The sequence below is a fragment of the Oryctolagus cuniculus genome, chromosome 19 (assembly GCF_051225735.1).
Source record: "Oryctolagus cuniculus isolate XC-2025 breed Fujian yellow rabbit chromosome 19, ASM5122573v1, whole genome shotgun sequence".
NCBI lineage: Eukaryota > Metazoa > Chordata > Mammalia > Lagomorpha > Leporidae > Oryctolagus > Oryctolagus cuniculus.
Genome location: NC_142885.1, coordinates 60,023,065 through 60,041,872, shown reverse-complemented (window position 1 = coordinate 60,041,872; position 18,808 = coordinate 60,023,065). Strand labels below are relative to the sequence as shown.

Genomic DNA, 18,808 nt, shown 5'->3' with positions numbered 1-18,808 from the left:
CAATGAAAGCCATTACTTTTTTAAAGCCATCATTTTTTAAAAGATTTTATTTATTTATTTGAGAGGCAGGGTTACAGACAGTGAGAGGGAGAAACAGAGAGAAATGTCCTCTGTCTGTTGGCTCACTCCCCAAATGGCCACAATGGCTGGAGCTGTGCTGATCCGAAGCCAGGAGCCAGGTGCACCCTCCAGGTTTCCCATATGGGTGCAGGGGCCCAAGGACCCGGGCCATGCTCCACTGCCCTCCCAGGTACAGCACAGCCGGACTGGAAGAGGAGCAGCTGGGACCAGAACTGGCACCTACATGGGACGCTGGCGCCTTAGGCAGAGGACCAACCCACTGCGCCATGGCATCGGCCCTGAAAGCCATCATTTTAAAAACCTTGCAAGATACTTTCTTATTTTCTGTTACTAAAAAAAAAAAAAAAAAACCAAAACCAAAACCTGAACATATTTATGAGGTATATAGCCATAGCCATATATGATAAATTAAGAAGGCAGATGAGGTTTACACTCCATCTGAAAACACAATTAACAAGACTATGACTCTGGGGTAGGGACTGAGGAGTAGCAGGGTGCGCTGCTTTTCGAGATACCTGCAGCCCATGCTGGAGCACCACTTTAGTCCCTGCTACTGCACTTCTCATCCAGAGCCACTAAATGCGCGTGGGAAGAAAGCAGATGTGGCCTCTGGCTTTGGCTCGGTCCAGCCCCAGATGTTGCAGGCATTTGGGGAATGAGCCAGCCAATGGACGATCTCTCTGTCTCTCCCTCTTTCTCTGTCACTTTGCCTTCCAAATAAGTCAATCTAGAAAAAAAAAAAAAAAGAAAAAGAAAAAGAAAAAGAAAAAAAGAATGTGACCCAATCACACTCTAAAGGCATAAAACTTATGTTGGGGATTAATAGACAATTGTTAAAACTAGTGATGTCCTATAACTCCTCTTTTTTCCTTTTGGCAATATAATATGCTAATGTGTTCATCTCTCTAAATTATTTATTATCTACATAATAAAGGATCTGTGAGGAAAATCCCTGAGTTTCAAAATTTTATTTTAATCTGCCAGTATTAAGTCTATGTTCCTTTCCCCAATACTGAGCAGCTTGTTCCTGGTCTCTGGTACAGCCTGAAAACAATCTCTCAGTTCCCCACGCCGCTCCAACTCACACGCAGAAGAAGAAAGGCACTGCCATTAGCTGCCCAGCGCAGCGCAACACTGTGTGACTCAACAGTCAGCTCACACTTGCTTTTCACAACCGCAGTACTGCGCCTCATCACGTGGGATACAGAAGAAAGGGGAAGCTCTGGTTCAAAATCCTGGGGGGCCGCTGCCACCACCACCACCACACCACACCACCACACCACCACCACACCACCACACCACCACCACACCACCACCATCACCACCACTACCTGTAAGTCTCTCAACATGCCCATGGTCTAGCATTTGCTGGCATCTTTGCTAAACATAATGAAGTGACATTCACCCTGCTACTAAAGTGATGTTTGGGCTTCTTTACAGGATAAACAAACATATCTTTTCTAAGAAAATACAGATTTTAAAAATACTCATCTATGGTAATATTACCAATAAACAAGCACAAGTCAAAAATGTTCAATATTAACCTTTTCTGAATAGATTTAAACCAAAAGCTTAAAGGAAAATTCACAGAAACTAATAAATTTCATGAACAGAAAAAAGATGCTATAAAATAACTAGCCAACCAAAAGAAGAGGCTGCTTTGCTAGCCAAACTGAACATTTTAAAAGCAAGATATTCCCTTCTGTGGGCTCTTTCGCTTACCAATAAAGAATACTTTTAAAATCTTAAATTTAGGTACTGTATTACATAAGTGTGTTAATATACCTATGGAATAATCAGAAAATAGAGAAAAACCCTATGATATAAAACCCACTTGTAATTTCATTATTCTTAGATACTTATGGGTAATTTTTTAGTAACACAACAATGGTTGGAATTAGTCATTTATATAACAAAATCCTCCAAAGGCAACATATTTCAAATTTAGTAAAATCAGACTTATTCCCCTTTCTAAAACAGCAAGGCTGTGGACAGCAGAAAGCATGTAACAAACAAAGTGAACATCTCAAGACAAGCACAGCTCACTCTCAGGCAACCAGTCCATCATCTCTAATGACAAAAATAACAGCAACAAAATGCACAAGAAGCCTCACAATGAGAATCAGACGGCAACAAGATGCGGCTGAGTCCTCATGCTCAGCTTCTCACTGCTGAGACAACTGGGCAGATTCTCCTCACTGCTTTCACCCCTGTCATGACCAGCATCTACAATCGTCTGCCAAGAGTTAACCATGACCGGTACTAAATCAGCACACTGCTACTGCTTTCTAAAGCATTCTGCATAATCTTAAAAAAGCACGCATGATAAAACCAGCAAGAACAGCAAAACATCAAAACACACAACCATGTTCAGAGATACACAAAATTATCAGAGTAAAGTGAGAGACACATTAAATTCCTGGTCATTAAGACTATGTTTAAGTAAAGATGTCAGCGGAATGACCAGAAACATCAGCTCCCAGTGGACTTTTTGAGTGATCCTAAGGAAAGGATTCTAAAGAAGAATAAATAAAAGCTTATTTAGAAACTTGGACCAAGAGTACTAAAATCTTTTAAATTAAGAGTCCAGTAAGGAATAGGTTAAATAAATGATACACTCACAATAAAACATTATTCAACTAAACATACACCAATAATGTAGAGTCTATTTATAGATATGAAGCACTGAGTGAAAAGAACCTTAATATGTGCTTCATAAATATAAACAAATATTTATCAACTAAAATAATATGAAAGTATAAGCTATTATGTGATATATATATATTATACATACAGCACTATATATAAAGTACTTAAACAATTCGTGGAAAAGGGCTGGCATCGCTGTGCAGTGCGTTAGTTTACCACTTGTGATGCTGGCATCGCATATCAAAGTGGTAATTCGAGTCCTGGCTCCAATCCAGTTTCCTAATAATGTGCTTGGAAAAGCAGAGGAGTACCTGAGTTAATGGGCCCTTATCACCCATGAATGAGACCTGGATGGAACTCCTGGATCAGGGCTTTGGCCTACCCAGTCCTGGTGGTTGTGGCCTTTTTGGGAGTGAAACAGCAGATGAAAGATCCTTCTGTCTCTCTTCCTATCTTTTATGTTACTCTGCCTGTCAAATGAATTATTTTTTTTAAATGTATACATTCTAATGAAAATTCAAGGAAAATAGAATTAAAAGATAAAGTTTATTTTGGTGCCAAAATTTTCTGAAATCCATGCACTTTTTTTCTAACATGGATTTTCCAAAAAATAATTGAAACCCCGTTTGTACACATGGCTTCAAAAAAAATTTTTTTTTGGACAGGCAGAGTGGACAGTGAGAGAGAGACACACAGAAAAAGGTTTTCCTTCGCCGTTGGTTCACCCTCCAATGGCCGCTGCAGCCAGTGAGCTGCAGCTGGCACACTGCGCTGATCCGATGGCAGGAGCCAGGTGCTTATCCTGGTCTCCCATGGGGTGCAGGGCTCAAGCACTTGGGCCATCCTCCACTGCACTCCCGGGCCACAGCAGAGAGCTGGCCTGGAAGAGGGGCAACTGGGACAGAATCCGGTGCCCCGACCGGGACTAGAACCCGGTGTGCCAGCGCCACAGGTGGAGGATTAGCCTATTGAGCCGCGGCGCCGGCCAAATTTTTTTGCACCAAAATAATTACTATCCATTAAATCCATTTTTCATGAACTTTGTAAAGCCCTCTTGCACATAATTGAAAGGTTAATCTCAAATATTATCTGCAACTATCTTTGTGAATAAAGAGATGAGCACTAGACCATTCTTTTCTTCATTTTTCTATATAGTTCTAAAGTTTTCTATGAATAAAGACATCACTTTAGGAGCTAGTGCTGCAGTTCACTTGGTTAATCCTCCGCCTGTGGCGCCGGCATCCCATATGGGCACTGGGTTCTAGTCCCGGTTGCTCCTCTTCCAGTCCCGCTCTCTACTATGGCCCTGGAGGGCAGTGGAGGATGGCCCAAGTGCTTGGGCCCCTGCACCCGCATGGGAGACCAGGAGGAAGTACCTGGCTCCTGGCTTTGGATCGGCACAGTGCTGGCTGTGGCAGCCATTTGTGGGGTGAACCACTGGAAGGAAGATCTTTCTCTCTGTCTCTCTGTCAAATAAAAAAAAAAATCACTTTAATAGTAAAGGGAAATTAGCTGTTTTCATCATCTGCAGATTCATTGCCCAATTGGCTGCAATGGCCAGGACTGTGACAGGCCAAAGCCAGGAGCCAGGAACTACATCTGGGTCTCCCACATGGGTGCAGGGGCCCAAGCACTCACACCATCTTCTGCTGATTTTCCAGGTGCATTAGCAGGGAGCTGGATTGGAAGTGGTGCAGCAGAGACTTGAACCGGAGCCCATATGGGACACCAGAGCTACATGCAGTGTGGCTTAATCCGCTATGCTATGATGCCAGCCCTGTTTCTGAATTTAAGATCCTCACAGACTCAGTGATTTTACTTCTTCAGAATTTAAAATAATCAGAGGTACAGAAAAAGACCACAGTACAAAGATGATGATTAAAGTGTTATTGAAAAAACAGTGAAAATAAGGATCTAAATTAAACATCCAAAAAAGATACAGCTAAATAAGTTATGTCTATCTGTATAATGAAATATGAGTATTAAAGAAAAACTCTTCTAGACAAATGTGTAATTGCATGGGTAATGCTCAAGACATTCTGTTGACTTAAAAAGCTGATTGAAAAGTACATTTAAAGCCAGAGCCCAATTAGCATTAAAAATGCTATGAAAATATGCATCCAGACACAGTGAAACTGAAAGGAAATACTAAACAAAATATTTCCAGTATTTATGTCTAGGCTGTGGGACTATAGCTGAATTGTTTTCTTTCGTATCTTTTCACATACTTTTCACTTTCTCAACAATGAGCTTGATTTAGTTTCAAAATTGGGGGCAGGAGAGCAAAACAAAAGCAATCCTTTATAAGGGTCACTGCGATTAAATCTGAAGGCTTCAGTGTAGATCTGATACCGCAGCAGAAAGCTAACAGGCTAAGATGCAGACAACACAGGCCCGGAAATACAGTCAAGCGCTAGTGGTCTGGGTAATAAACAATGCAACAGAATGCAAGAACTTGGTCTCAAGGCACAAGCAGCACATTTCTCCCTGCTGAGTTCCGCCGCTGGACACAAGGCCTCTTCAGCACTGCCTAATTATATCAAGCACTTGCGAATCCTTCCCTGGCCGTCAGGAAGCTTTTCCCTCTCTTCTCATTTCAGTTAATGCCCTGAAGAATGCTAATTAAGGACAGTCCAAGTCACTGTCACACTCTCAAATCTGCCTGGTACAGATTTCATAGCAGCAAATACATAAGACGGCAAATTCTTAAGATTAAACACGTTAGGGGAACAGGAAAACAAGAAGGTTCTTAATAAACATTATTAAAAGTTTCCACAGTGCTCTTGATGGATTAAGTGATTTAGAGGGGGAAATGCAGTCACTTGCTCTTACAAGTCATCGAAGCAGGAGACAGCTACACAAAACAGACATTCACAATTCTTACTAACCATGCATTTCCTGCAGAAAACTAAAGACCTCTATAAGCTGTTTCTGTGAAAACCCTGCCTATGGAAAAGAAACACATTGTTTCCAGATCCAGGACTTAGGACCTACAAATTATGTATCATTTAAGCCAACAAAATAAGTTATCAGCCTTCTCCCTATAATACAGCTTAGTTAGTAGAAATCTTATTTTAGAAAGTCATTCTATAGTGTGACTTACTTATCCACTCTGCATTTATAATTCAACGTAGTGAGTGTAAGCCATTTCTATACAGCTTAAGATTAGGAAAATTAACACACAGGAAAACAGTTTTGCGGGGTTTCTTGAATATTCTGTGCCTTGTCTCTTAGACAAGAATAAATATACAATAACACAGTAGCCAGCTACAAAAGATACTATGAATGAAAGCAAAGACACCAAATATTTAGCATGGATATGGTCTATTTATATATGTGTGTATCTGAAAGAAATCAATTTGTCACTTTTAATTGGATGAAGGAGATGGATTGCATTTTATGTGTGTGTGTGTGTGTGTGTATAATACATATAAAGGTAGTTTACACTGCTTATAACATGATGACAAAGATCAAAAAACAGATGCTGCATGGGCAACAATTAAAAAGCACACAGGGGGCCAGCGCCGTGGCTCAATAGGTTAATCCTCTGCCTGCGGTGCTGGCACACCGAGTTCTAGTCCTGGTCAGGGTGCTGGATTCTGTCCCGGTTGCCCCTCTTCCAGGCCAGCTCTCTGCTGTGGCCCGGGAGTGCAGTGGAGGATGGCCCAAGTCCTTGGGCCCTGCACCCAGATGGGAGACCAGGAGAAGCACCTGGCTCCTGGCTTTGGATCAGCACGGTGGCCATTGGAGGGTGAACCAACGGCAAAGAAAGACCTTTCTCTCTGTCTCTCTCTCTCTCTCTCACTATCCACTCTGCCTGTCAAAAAAAAAAAAAAAAAAAAGCACACAGGTAATGGGGTGGTTAAGACGAATGCTCACACCCCATATTAGAGGGCTTGGGTTTGGGTCCTGGCTCCACTTACAATTCCAGTTTCCTGCTAATGTACACGCTGGGAGATAAGCTCCTCCCTGGAAGGCTCCAATTGGGTTCTGGCTTTCTAGCTTTGGTCTGGCTCATCACCAATTATTGCAAGAATTTTATTTATTTATTTATTTTGACAGGCAGAGTTAGTGAGAGAGAGAGAGACAGACAGAAAGGTCTTCCTTCTGTTGGTTCACACCCCAGATGGCCGCACGGCTGGAGCTTGTTGTTATCTGTGGGAAGATCTTTTTTTAAAATTCTTGCAGGTATTCAACAGAGAGTTAAGATGTCACTAAGGATGCTTTCATGGATCCCTTATCAGAATGCCTGGTTTTGCTGCTTCTGATGCCAGCTTCCTGTTAATGCAGTCCTTGGGAGGCAGCAAATGATGGCCCAAGTATTTAGGCCTCAACTACCCACAGGGGAGACCTGGATAGAATTCCTGGTTCCTCACTTTGACCTGGCTCAGAACTGGTGGCTCCAGGTATTTGGGAGTAAACTAGCAGATGAACGATCTCAATCCCAATCTCTGCCTTTCAAACAGATAAATCGGAAAAGAAGGACAGATGTATGGATGGAAGGAAGGAGGGAAGGAAGGAAATCTCAAATAAAAAAAGGAAAAACAAAAGTAAACAATAGAAATACAAAACAAAAAATACAACACACTCCCCAATTCATTATGGTTCTACTAAAAAATTTTTGGCCTTACTACAGTATGCAAGTATAGCACTACAGCCACTCTGTTTTTCAGTTTCTGTACAGTATTCAGTAAATGACACAAGATATTCATAACCCCAGTGTCAGCTGAGGAGCACCTGTATATGAGACAAAATGTTCACTGATGGGCTTAACAGCAGAACGATGATAACAGAGAGAGGACTCAGCTTGGAGACTGACAGAAATGGTCTAACCTGAAGAACAGAGGAAGAGGAGACAGAAAACAACCAACAGGTCATCAGTAATTACTGGAGCAACATCTCTTCTCCTCTCTCTGTAACTCTGCCTTTCAAAGAAATAAAAAATAAATCTTTAAAAAAATAAATGGCTAAGAAGATGGAACTAAATGGACCTGCATGGTTGTAAAGTCTCTATATTCTACGTGAAGCTGTACAATACAAACTCTAAACAGACTGTGGAAGGTTATGGGAAGAAAATGAAATTCTTAAAGCAGTCACTTAAAAAAAATACAGAGACAAAAATAGAGAGCCAATGGAGAAATTAAAGTAGGATTTTTCAAAATAATTTAATCCTAAAGGCGGCCAAAAATGAGTAAATCAATAAACAAAAACACGGGAGGGAGCAAATGAGAAACAAGTTTAAAAGGACAGGTCTGATCGCCCCATGCCAGCGAAGAGTACATCATCGTCCCATGTCAGCAGGAAGTAGCTCTAAAGACAGATCATCGTCCCTCTACCCCTCCTGGACTTTTGGGATTAACGTAAGCCTATACAAACCTTGCTTTATAAAAAACAAAAGGGGGGAATGTTAGGAAACTGGTGCAGTTGTAGCCAGGTGGCCGCATGGCCCAGCTACCTGAGCCAGGCTCCACCCCCCCCCATCCTAATGGGATTCGCTGCTCCGGCTTCCCTGCCTGCCCTCAGGCAAAGTTTTAAAAGGGCCTGTTCCTGAACACGTGTTCTCTTGGCCCTTCTCTCCAGCTCTCTCTAGCCTCCCCCTCTGGGCTCTTGGCTCTGCTCTCCTCTCTCTTCTCTGCTCTCTCTTCTCTCCTTGCTAGTTCCTCTCCTCTCTGTTTCTCTATTATATTCTCTTTCTCTCTTTTTCCTTTGCCGCCCCTTCACTCCGGTCTGTAGGGTGTTCCCCAATAAACTCTTTCCCTTAAAAAAAAAAAAAAATATATATATATATATATATAAGGACAGGTCTGGCCAGCGCCATGGCTCAACAGGCTAATCCTTCGCCTTGCGGTGCCAGCACACCGGGTTCTAGTCCAGGTCGGGGTGCTGGATTCTGTCCCGGTTGCCCCTCTTACAGGCCAGCTCTCTGCTGTGGCCTGGGAGTGCAGTGGAGGATGGCCCAAGTCCTTGGGCCCTGCACCCCATGAGAGACAAGGAGAAGCACCTGGCTCCTGCCTTCGGATCAGTGCGGTGCGCTGGCCACAGTGCGCCGGCCACGGCGGCCATTGGAGGGTGAACCAAAGGCAAAAGGAAGACCTTTCTCTCTGTCTCTCTCTCTCACTGTCCACTCTGCCTGTCAAAAAAAAAAAAAAAAAGCGACAGGTCTAATCCTATCAATAATGACATTAAGTTGGACCAAGTACTCCAATTAAAAGACTAATCAGAATGGTTTAAAAAGCAAGATCTAACTGTATGATGTCTGCAAGAGACTTACGATAGGTCAAGAGCAAATGAAATGACAAGGATATGTCAGAGACATAAAATACCTAAGGATGAAGTGGTTATATCAGTATCAAATAGATAATCTTAAAATTAATAGTATTATAAAAGATAAAGAAAGATATTTCACGGTAAGAAAAGGATCACTTCATCAGAAGGACAAAGCAATCATAATGTGTGCACACCTACCTGCACAGCCTCAAAAGTACATGACAGTGAAAAGCAATCTCACAATCACAGGAGATCTTAGCACCCACCCCCCAAAATGACAGAACCACTCAATTAAAAAAATCAGTAAAGGGTGTGCATTTGGCCTAACAGTTAAGACCCCTGCAATGCCACAGCAGACCTGGCTCCAGCTCTGGCTCCTGATACCAGTTTGCTGCCATTGCAGACCCTGGGATGTAGCAGTAATTGGCTCAAGTTGGGTCCCTGGTACCTCCATGGGAAACCCGAGCTCCATCCCAGGCCCAGCCTTAGCTGCTGCAGGCTTTTGCAGCAGATGCGAATTCTTCCTCTCTATCCCTCAAATAAATTAAAAAAAAAATTTTTTTTTAATAACCAAATATATAAAATACACTAACTGATAGAGGTCAAACCATACACCGAAGAATTCACATACTTTCCAGGTACTCACAGCTATGTTTGGCAAGAAAGTATTTATGCTTGTCTACAAAGTAAGTTTCAGTAAATATGAGGACTGGAATCATTGTGAGTAATTATAACAGAAAATTATAAATTAGTAACAGTAAGAATTCTAGGAAGACCTTAAGCATTTGGAAATAAAACAATACATTTCTAAATAATCCATGGTCAAGGGATAAATTTAAAAAAGCTTTTCTAACTTGATAATGAAAACACACACATAAACTGAGGAAAACTGCTAAAGTAGCACTTAGACATCATGTGGTAGCTTTCTTTTTCTTTCTTTCTTTCTTTTACTTATTTGAAAGGCAGAGTTACAGACAGAAAGAGGTAAAGAAGGAGAGGTCTGAGGTCTTCCATCTGCTAGTTCGCTTCCCAGATGGCTGCAATGGCTGGAGCTGAGATGATACAAAGCCAGGAGCCAGGAACTTTTTCTGGATCTCCCACAGGGGTGCCAGGGCCCAAGGACTTGGGCCATCTTCTACTGCTTTCCCAGGCCACAGGACAGAGCTGGATCAGAAGTGGAGCAGTCGGGTCTGGAACCAGAGCCCATACGGAATGCTGGCACTGCAGGCAGTAGCTTTTTTTTTTTTTTTTGGACAGGCAGAGTGGACAGTGAGAGAGAGAGACAGAGAGAGAAAGGTCTTCCTTTTGCCGTTGGTTCACCCTCCAATGGCCGCCGCTGCAGCCGGCGCACCGCGCTGATCCGATGGCAGGAGCCAGGATCCAGGTGCTTTTCCTGGTCTCCCATGGGGTGCAGGGCCCAAGCACTTGGGCCATCCTCCACTGCACTCCCTGGCCATAGCAGAGAGCTGGCCTGTAAGAGGGGCAACCGGGACAGAATCCGGCGCCCCAACCGGGACTAGAACCCGGTGTGCCGGCGCCGTAAGGTGGAGGATTAGCCTATTGAGCCACGGCGCCGGCCATGCAGGCAGTAGCTTTAACTGCTATGCCACAGCACCAGCCACAAGTGGTAGCTTTCTGTACTTGTTTTAGACAAGAAAAGAAGTCAAAGCCAACGACCTGGAGGCAGTCTGAGCTACGTGCACACCGACAGCTGAGCATGAGGCCTTGTGTACTCACAGGAGAAAAGGTCCAGCCAAAAGTGAAAGCGGGCAGATTTGTCAGCTGCCTGCATGCGGAACATTCTCCCAACCCAGCTGGCAAACAGTGAAAGCTTACTGGCTCTAAGTGCTAAGCTAACCACCAGACCTACAGTGACCTCCGGAAAATCTCCGGAAGTCAGCATTAAATCTTTTTAGCACAATTTAAAGAAAAATCAATCATGTAAAGTTCTACCTCAAGAAAACAAAAGATAAGAACAAAAGAACTCAATGTAAGTAAGAGGAATGAAATTAAAAATAAAAAATAAAAAACCCACAAAATAAGAGCACACGATATAGAAAATAAACTAAGCCAAAAAGAGCTGGTTCGTCACCAAGATCACCAACATCAGGACCCTTGCTAGAGCAACAAGGAAAAATGAGCAGAGAGATTACCAGTAACCCCAACGACAAGCTGTTACCACGATAGTCTGCAAACACTAAAAGATAAAAAATGCACACAAAATTACAAGCGACCTGTTAAGCAAATTCAGTGCTGAATCATCACTGAAGAGAGCTGTATCCAAAACTCTAACATTCTGCTCAGCACCATCAAAAGCATGGCTTTTAACCATCTGATTTACTATAAGCCACACTCATACTCTGCACTTGGTAAGGCCAAGCGTCCTCCTCTATCCCAACAACCCATCCTGAGCAGGCCCTAAGGCAACACAGTAGGTACCCTACAAGCACCTGATGTGGCCTGGGAACAGCTCTTGGGTTTCTACCTCTTCTAAAGTACCTGCATCAATCTCTACTTTTAAAAATTTCTTGTAGCATTCCTAGTGTGCTCCAGCCTCCAGTCTTCAAAATAAACAGCAACAACAACAACAAAAAAACTACTTTCCTCAAGTCATTTTTATAAAAATTATAGAAGAGAATATCCTACAATGGGTCTAAAAACACTCAAGACAATGTCTACAAATTGAGAGAGTATGACTAGAAAGTTCTACTGCATCTGAAACACTGTTGAACTCTTCCCACATTTAACAAGACTATATTAGAAATAAAACCTGAACCATGAGTGAGCCCTTCAGATGTGACCATTAACAGTGATCTCGTCACTACTTTGAGAAAAATTCTCAAATGGTGAGGTCAATGATCTTCTCCAAGGCTTGAGTCACTCTGATGGCATGCTGCCCTGCTGGAGACATCCGGCCTGGGTGGGCTGTCACTTATCTGAATACCCCAGCATGATGGACTGTCATGTTCATAGCAGTAGCAAAGGAAAAGTTGCAGGAGTCAAACCAAGCGACCTTTGGTGGAAGTGCTTTAGTAATCAGTGTAACGAGGTTTCCTATAAAAAGATAACTTTGATATTCAAGATGTTGAAAATGGCTTTTAAAAATCTGGATTAGATTTCATATTACCAAAAGAAAAAGACAGGTGTCAGATAAAAAGCAAGTCCTTAAATGTAAATCAGAAAAGGTTTGTAACAGAGCCAAAGAAACCATTATGAACTTCTATATAAATAGGCGTTTAATGATTTTTTTTCAATGTTACATTATTGATCTAACAGGCCCTCTGCTTCCGCTGAAATGAATAAGTAATTTGTTTAAGATAACATTAATAGGATTTGCAGCACATTAGATACCCTGGGTCCCTCTCATCATTAGAATTACCACTATAAAAAATAGTTCACGTTTGGTTTCAATGAATAATTTTAGAAATGACAGCAAGAGACCAGAGATGTTAAATATAACCATCCCGTGCAAAAAGGCTTCTGAAAACCTTAATACCATCACTTAATTCAATAAATACTGAGTATTTACTTATTAATGTCAGATACTGCATCTTTTAGCACCAAAAACAAAATAATAAACAAAAGTGGTGGTCCCTGCTCTCAAAGAGTTTACAGTCTATTTGTGAAAACAATGAAACAGGTGCAATGAATGCTACATATGCATCAGAAACAGGGTCAATTCCCTACAAAAGGACAGGAAACAGCTGGAGAAACTTGTGTGTAAGCTGAGATGAGGCAAAAAAGGGTACATCCAGGTTCTGGAGCGGGGATGGCTGAGCAAAGAGCTCACAGCAAAGGAGACCAGGCAAGTCACAGCATGTTCAAACTGTCAGGCGTTTTGTCAAGAGCTGGTCATGAGAGGAAAGAGATCATCTTGGAAAATTAAACTTTAATAGCAAAGGCAATCCGCTTCTTAATCTAGGAGGAAAAAGGTGAAATGTCATGATCTTATGTTGGCTTATTCCTCATATTAGGAATTCAAACTCACACTCAGGCTTCAGTGTGTGCCAGCCAGAGAGGATGCAGTGGTGAACAGGATGGACCTAGTGCTACCCTCAGGGAGGCCATATAAACAAACAGTCAAATACGCAGAGAGCCCCTGGAGATACACACAGCTCTGAAATGCAGCTCCCTGATCACTGAATAAAATATATAGCTTCAAATCTGTTTAAGGAACCACCTAACAATAAGGGAGCAGTCATCATTTGATATCCAATATGGTATATCACAAACTCTGATATCACATATGCAAAATAAGCAATTATGCTTTTATTTTCAAATACATAGTACTAACTAATGGTGTACAGATTGCAAAGCACTTTTATTTTACACATTCTCATTTCACTGCTCACAGCAAGGGATGCCAAGCAGATATATTAATTGTCTACCATTTCTGTCAAGCACTGGTTGTGGAGAGCCAGGCTCTTTGCTGGGAACTTAACGCCCATGATCTCATTTCTTCCTCACAATAATCCTGCAAAGTAACTATTAGCATCTCCCTCACATACACAAGAACTTGTGACTTAGAGGGTTTACTGTCCAAAAACATGGCTGACAAGTGGCAGAACCGAGGTTAATCTCCTGTCAGTCTGATTTTAAAGCCATGCATTTCCCTCCATCCCACTGAATGACTTCAATGTCAGCTGAATGTGACCTTCGAGGGAGCTGATGAGTAGACACTGGGCCAGATGGTCTAGCTCAGTCTCACTGCAGCCTCACTACAATCTAAATCTCAGGTCCCTGCCCCCACCTGACCTTACCTTCAGCTGTCTAATAATTTGATTCCTCTGGATTCTCTTAACCATTGTTTTTTCTTTCAATTTAATGATTTATTACAGAGAGAGGGAGACACACACACACACACACACACACACAGAAAGAAAGAGAGCGAGCGAGCGAGCGATCTTCCATCTGCTAGTTCACTCCCCAGATGACTGCAATGGTCAAAACTGGGCCAGGTTGAAGCCATGAGCTTCCTCTGGGTCTCCCACATGGGTTCAGGGACCCATGTACTCAGGCCATCCTCCACTGCTTTTCCCAGGCCATTAGCAGGGAGCTGGTCAGGAACTGGAGCAGCTGAGACTTGAACGCACTCACATGGGATTCAGGCACTGCAGGCAGTGGCCTGACCCTCTGTGCCACAATCCCAGCCCCTATTAACCTCTTCCTAAGGATTGTGGTGAAATGCATCACTGAGATACAGCTAAGCAAAAACTGAAACATTTAACAAGCAAATCACTCATATCCTGCACTCAACACTATTCCTGGCATTATGTGCTCCTTTGTGCATTTTACCTTAAAATCCACTGTTCAAGAACCACAGTAAGAACTCAACGCTGTACCAAGCTTTATGTACATGGTTTCACGTAATCTTCACAACAACCCCAACAAGTCCATACCATCACCCTGGGTTTGCAGAGATAGGCAGGAGCATGTCAAGGTCAGGTGACATGCCCAAGGCCACATGACAGGGGGTATAGTTGCATGGTCCCAGAGCCCCAAGTGTTTAGCCTCTATGTCACAGACTGCATTCCTGGGATGGCCGTATCATTAAACGATCTGAACTCGTACATTAGTACAAGTTTTCTAATACAATTACTTAACAGTTAGATTACAGAACTCTTATAGACAGTAAATGGCACTTGGCTAAATACAGAAAAAATCAGATATCACTTAAAAAAAACTCATACCTTTACATTATTATGCACCAATGTGCTTGAAATCTGTATATGTAGCTTAACAACATATTTTACAATATTTTACCTAGTAACTTTTCATCTTAAGAAAACAGAACATTTAATGATAGTCAATATCCAAATTAGAGTCAACAAGAGACGTGGTTCCATTTGTCAAACACTGTTCAGTGAGGTATTATTTAGCTTGTTTGTAAAAGTATTTGATAAAAATTTAATGGTGCAAGTAAACTGCAAATATTTACAGATCAATGGGAAAATCATAGGCATAAGCAGATTGAGGTCCCTCCACACAGCCCCAACTGACTACTCCTAATTCTCAAAGTAAATCCGCAACTCATTTTAGAAAAAGCACAACAGGAGAGGAACAGAACGAAGCTGAGTGAAAAAATACACCATGCATATCTAAAAATCAAAACATTTGTCTTATTTTTCATAGTCACACCATACTTACTACTTATTTCCTTTAGAGACAAGCTGAAAAAGAAACCAGGCAGCAAAGCTTGTGATTAGCTGACTGAACCCCTAGCTTTTAAACTGAGGGGGGCAGGAGGGTGGATAAGATCTCATTTTATTTTAACACATAAAACAGATGTTCAAAACACTTACCAATTTGTACCTGCTCAGGCTGGCTGAGGGAAACAAATGCTGATGTGTCATCAATCCAGGATATCTGGATGTTACCTGCAACAGCGAATGAAAAGTCAAGTGAATGTTGACCACATAAGGAGCTGTCAGATCTACATCTGACATACAGCAGTATAGGCTCTAATTTAAAGAGAGATGAGGTGCTGTTTTAATAACCTTACCAAAATCTCTACACTGAGTTAGCTGACTTAAAACTTAAATCTATCACAGTAGTTATTCCAGTTAAAACTCCCAGAGTAAAGACAAAAAAGGTTAAAAAAAAAAGTTATTAGAAATTCATTTTTAAAAGATATCCTTCCATATCAGAACCTGGAGCATGTCAGAAATATGCCAGAGCTCGAGACTGTTTCTCCTGAAGAGTCACGACTGTGGTGGGCACGCTGTCTCGCTGAGAGGGGGGCAGGCCCAGGTGGAGCACGGAAGCCCTGAACTGCATCCGCTTTGCCTCACCCTAAGCATCTCTCTGTTGGCTGGTCCCAACTTCTGTCCTTTATAATCAACCATGAGATGTGACAAGCTTTCCCCAGTTCTATAAGTCATTCTAGCGAACTGTCAAACTTGAGGAAAGGGTCAGTGTTGGAAAACACCCTAGAACATCACACGTATTAGGATGGCTATTCTAAAATAAATAAAAAGGAAAATAACATGATGGGAAAAAAAATTAGAGAGCACATAAGTTTAAAAACACAACTGTTTCTTTTTAGAGACATAAATTTTGAAATTTGAGTACGGGAAACATGAAAACAAGTCCCAGCTGCTCATCTTCCAGTCCAGCTCTCTGCTGTGGCCCAGGAAGGCAGTGGAGGATGGCCCAAGTGCTTGGGCCCTGCACCCGCATGGGAGACCAGGAGGAAGCACCTGGCTCCTGGCTTCAGATTGGCGCAGCGCACCGGCTGTAGTGGCCATTTTGGGGGTGAACCAACGGAAGGAAGACCTTTCTCTCTGTCTCTCTAACTCTGCCTGTCCAAAAAAAAAAAAAAGGAAAGAAAGAGAAAGAAAACAAGTCAAAAAACAAAGCAAGTAAGAAGAAAGAAGAAAAGCTTGATGTTGATGTCAAGTCCAGGCAGAGAGAGGCACATGGCAGAACAGAGGACGGGAGAAACAAGAAGCCAGAGAGAAAACCATGACAGATGGAAGCAGGGAGGCAGGAGAGCAGGAGGCGGTATGCAGACACAAACGGTGGCACACACAGAGACGACACTCAAGGAAGACAACACCCACAGAAGGGAAGGGAGAATGGAGGAGTGGGGCGTGGGAGGAAGTTGGAGAAAACCAAAGAGAAGAGCAGAGACCTCAGTATTTGGTGTCCCCTGTTCTCGGAAAAACAGAAAACTGGATATTACAAAATGGGTAAATATCATCAGAATTTAGTAATGAGAAACTGTTTTCATTCCTACTAAAATATTTGAAGGGCAGAAATTTTTCAAAATTGCCTTGTTATGCCATCAAAGGAACAAAAAGTCCCTTGCTTCCAGTTGCACATTACGGCCACATTTGCACTTTTGCAATTACAAAACTCATGGACTACTACTTGTTACTTCTTCACCCCTGCGTGTGAGCTGCTCTTTAGATAAATAATAATACCTAACTTCCACTGGGTAGTTGCTATATGCCTTATGTTTTTCAAAATTCCTTCCATGGATCAGCCCACTTAATTCTCATGACATGCCAGCAAAATAGGTCTTATTATCTCTGGTAAGGGAGCAAAGATAAGAGGGTCCCTACCCAAGGTTATTAGAGCCAATTTAAAAAATAATTAAACTAAAAAAACCCTACTCAGAACACTTTGCCTAATTTAGCTAGATGAAGTTTGACTACACTGGGATAAGAACTTATTAAGATGAAAAACAAAAGCAAAAGCTTCCAAAAGAAATGAGCCTTGAAATTCAACTGCATTTCTCTGTTTTTAAATTAAAAGCAGGACTAGAAGTTCAGAAGACATCTACACTATCTGCAAAGATTAGAAAAATGCTCCAGAAATCTACCTGCTTTCAATACTTTTCTGAAAATTAAGTGTGTCAAGTCTTTACATGCTTATTTTAGAAAACACCAAAATTGGGGCTGATACTATGATATAACAGGTTGATCAACCATCTGCAGTGCCGGCAGCCCATATGGGCACCAGTCAGAGTCCTGGCTGCTCTACTTCTGATGCAGCTCCCTGCTAATGTGCCTGGGAAGGCAGCAGAGGATGTGCTCCTGCACCCACATGGGAGATCTGGATGAAGCCTGGCCTAGCCTTAGCTGTTGCAGCTACCTGGGGAGTGAACCAGAAGAAAGATTTCTCTTTCTCTCTCTCTCCCTCTCTGTAACTCTGACTCACAAATAAATAAATAAATAAATCTTAAAGAAAAAAGGAGAAATAAAACACCAAAACGCATACAGGAAGGAAAGAGCTGAGCCATGATTAAATATTCAGTGCTAACAGCACGACGGTGCCTATCACACAGGGTTTCTACTCTGTATCTTCTTTTTTCTCCAGTGTCAAAACAAAATTTCCCATCTTTTAAGAGAACCCTTCAAATGTTTTCTACATGGCTAAGCAGAGTTCTCTGAGGAGACACATAGATGTTTACTAAACATTACTACCGGACAAGAAGCTTTGTGCTACCTTCACTGTATCCAAGAATTTCCACAGAGAACACCTTAAACACTTCATTTTTTAAAATAAAGAGGCACAGCTGCAGGCTTACAATCAGCATCGCCTCTATAACCCCAACCAGAGACTGCTTGATGGGAAGAAAGAACTGCCCTACCTCATCCGTATCAGACCTCAGCCTGCTGCAACACCTGTGTTTGCTGCTTTAATTAAATCTGAGGCAGAGATGGCCTGCTCTTAGGAAATAAACACTCTCTGAACTTCATCCTAAAGAGTTATTCTCAGCCTAGGCTAGTTTCCCTGATCAGAAGTAAGGACAGTCATAGTAACGACGTCTTGTTTCACATGGATTAATAGCACTCTGTTGTGAAGTGCTATTAAAAGTTCCTTAGATTGGGGCCGGTGTTGTAGTGTAGTGGGTAAGGCTGTTGCCTGCAGTGCTAGTGTTCTAGATGGGTGCCAGTTAAAGTCCTGGCTGCTCCACTTCCCATCCAGCTCTCTGCTGTGGCCTGGAAAAGCAGCAGAAGACGGCCCAAGTCCTTGGACCCCTGAACCCACGCGAGAGACCCAAAAGACGCTTCTGCTTCTGGCTTCACATTGGCACAACGCCAGCCATTGCACCCATTTGGGGAATAAAACAGTGGATGAAAGACTTCTCTCTCTCTGGCTCTTTCTATAACTCTGCCTTTCAAATACATAAATTAATCTTAAAAAAAAGTTTCTTAGATCATAGTAGCACAAACACGTCAGTACACTACAACAAGAATTTCACAAGGGAAATTAAAACCTCGTGTATTAAAAACTCTTTTGTGTGCAAGCAGAAGTTATTAGCCTTTGGCCACTTACAACAAGAGAAGTGCAAAACCTTGAA

The 18,808-nt window shown here is 42.1% G+C and overlaps 1 protein-coding gene across 16 annotated transcripts in view; it reads right to left on the bottom strand.

Annotated features, from left to right (window-relative positions):
- PARN (poly(A)-specific ribonuclease) overlaps window positions 1-18,808 on the bottom strand; it is a 173,122-nt gene that overhangs the window by 86,772 nt on the left and 67,542 nt on the right. For all 16 annotated transcript variants that reach the window (XR_016226277.1, XR_016226280.1, XR_016226279.1 and 13 more), the window contains one exon: window positions 15,300-15,374. Coding sequence is in view for 11 of the 16 variants with exons in the window: in XM_002711762.6 (XP_002711808.2) it covers window positions 15,300-15,374 (75 nt within the window). In the remaining 5 variants the exon portion in view is untranslated. The remainder of the gene's footprint in view (window positions 1-15,299; window positions 15,375-18,808) is intronic.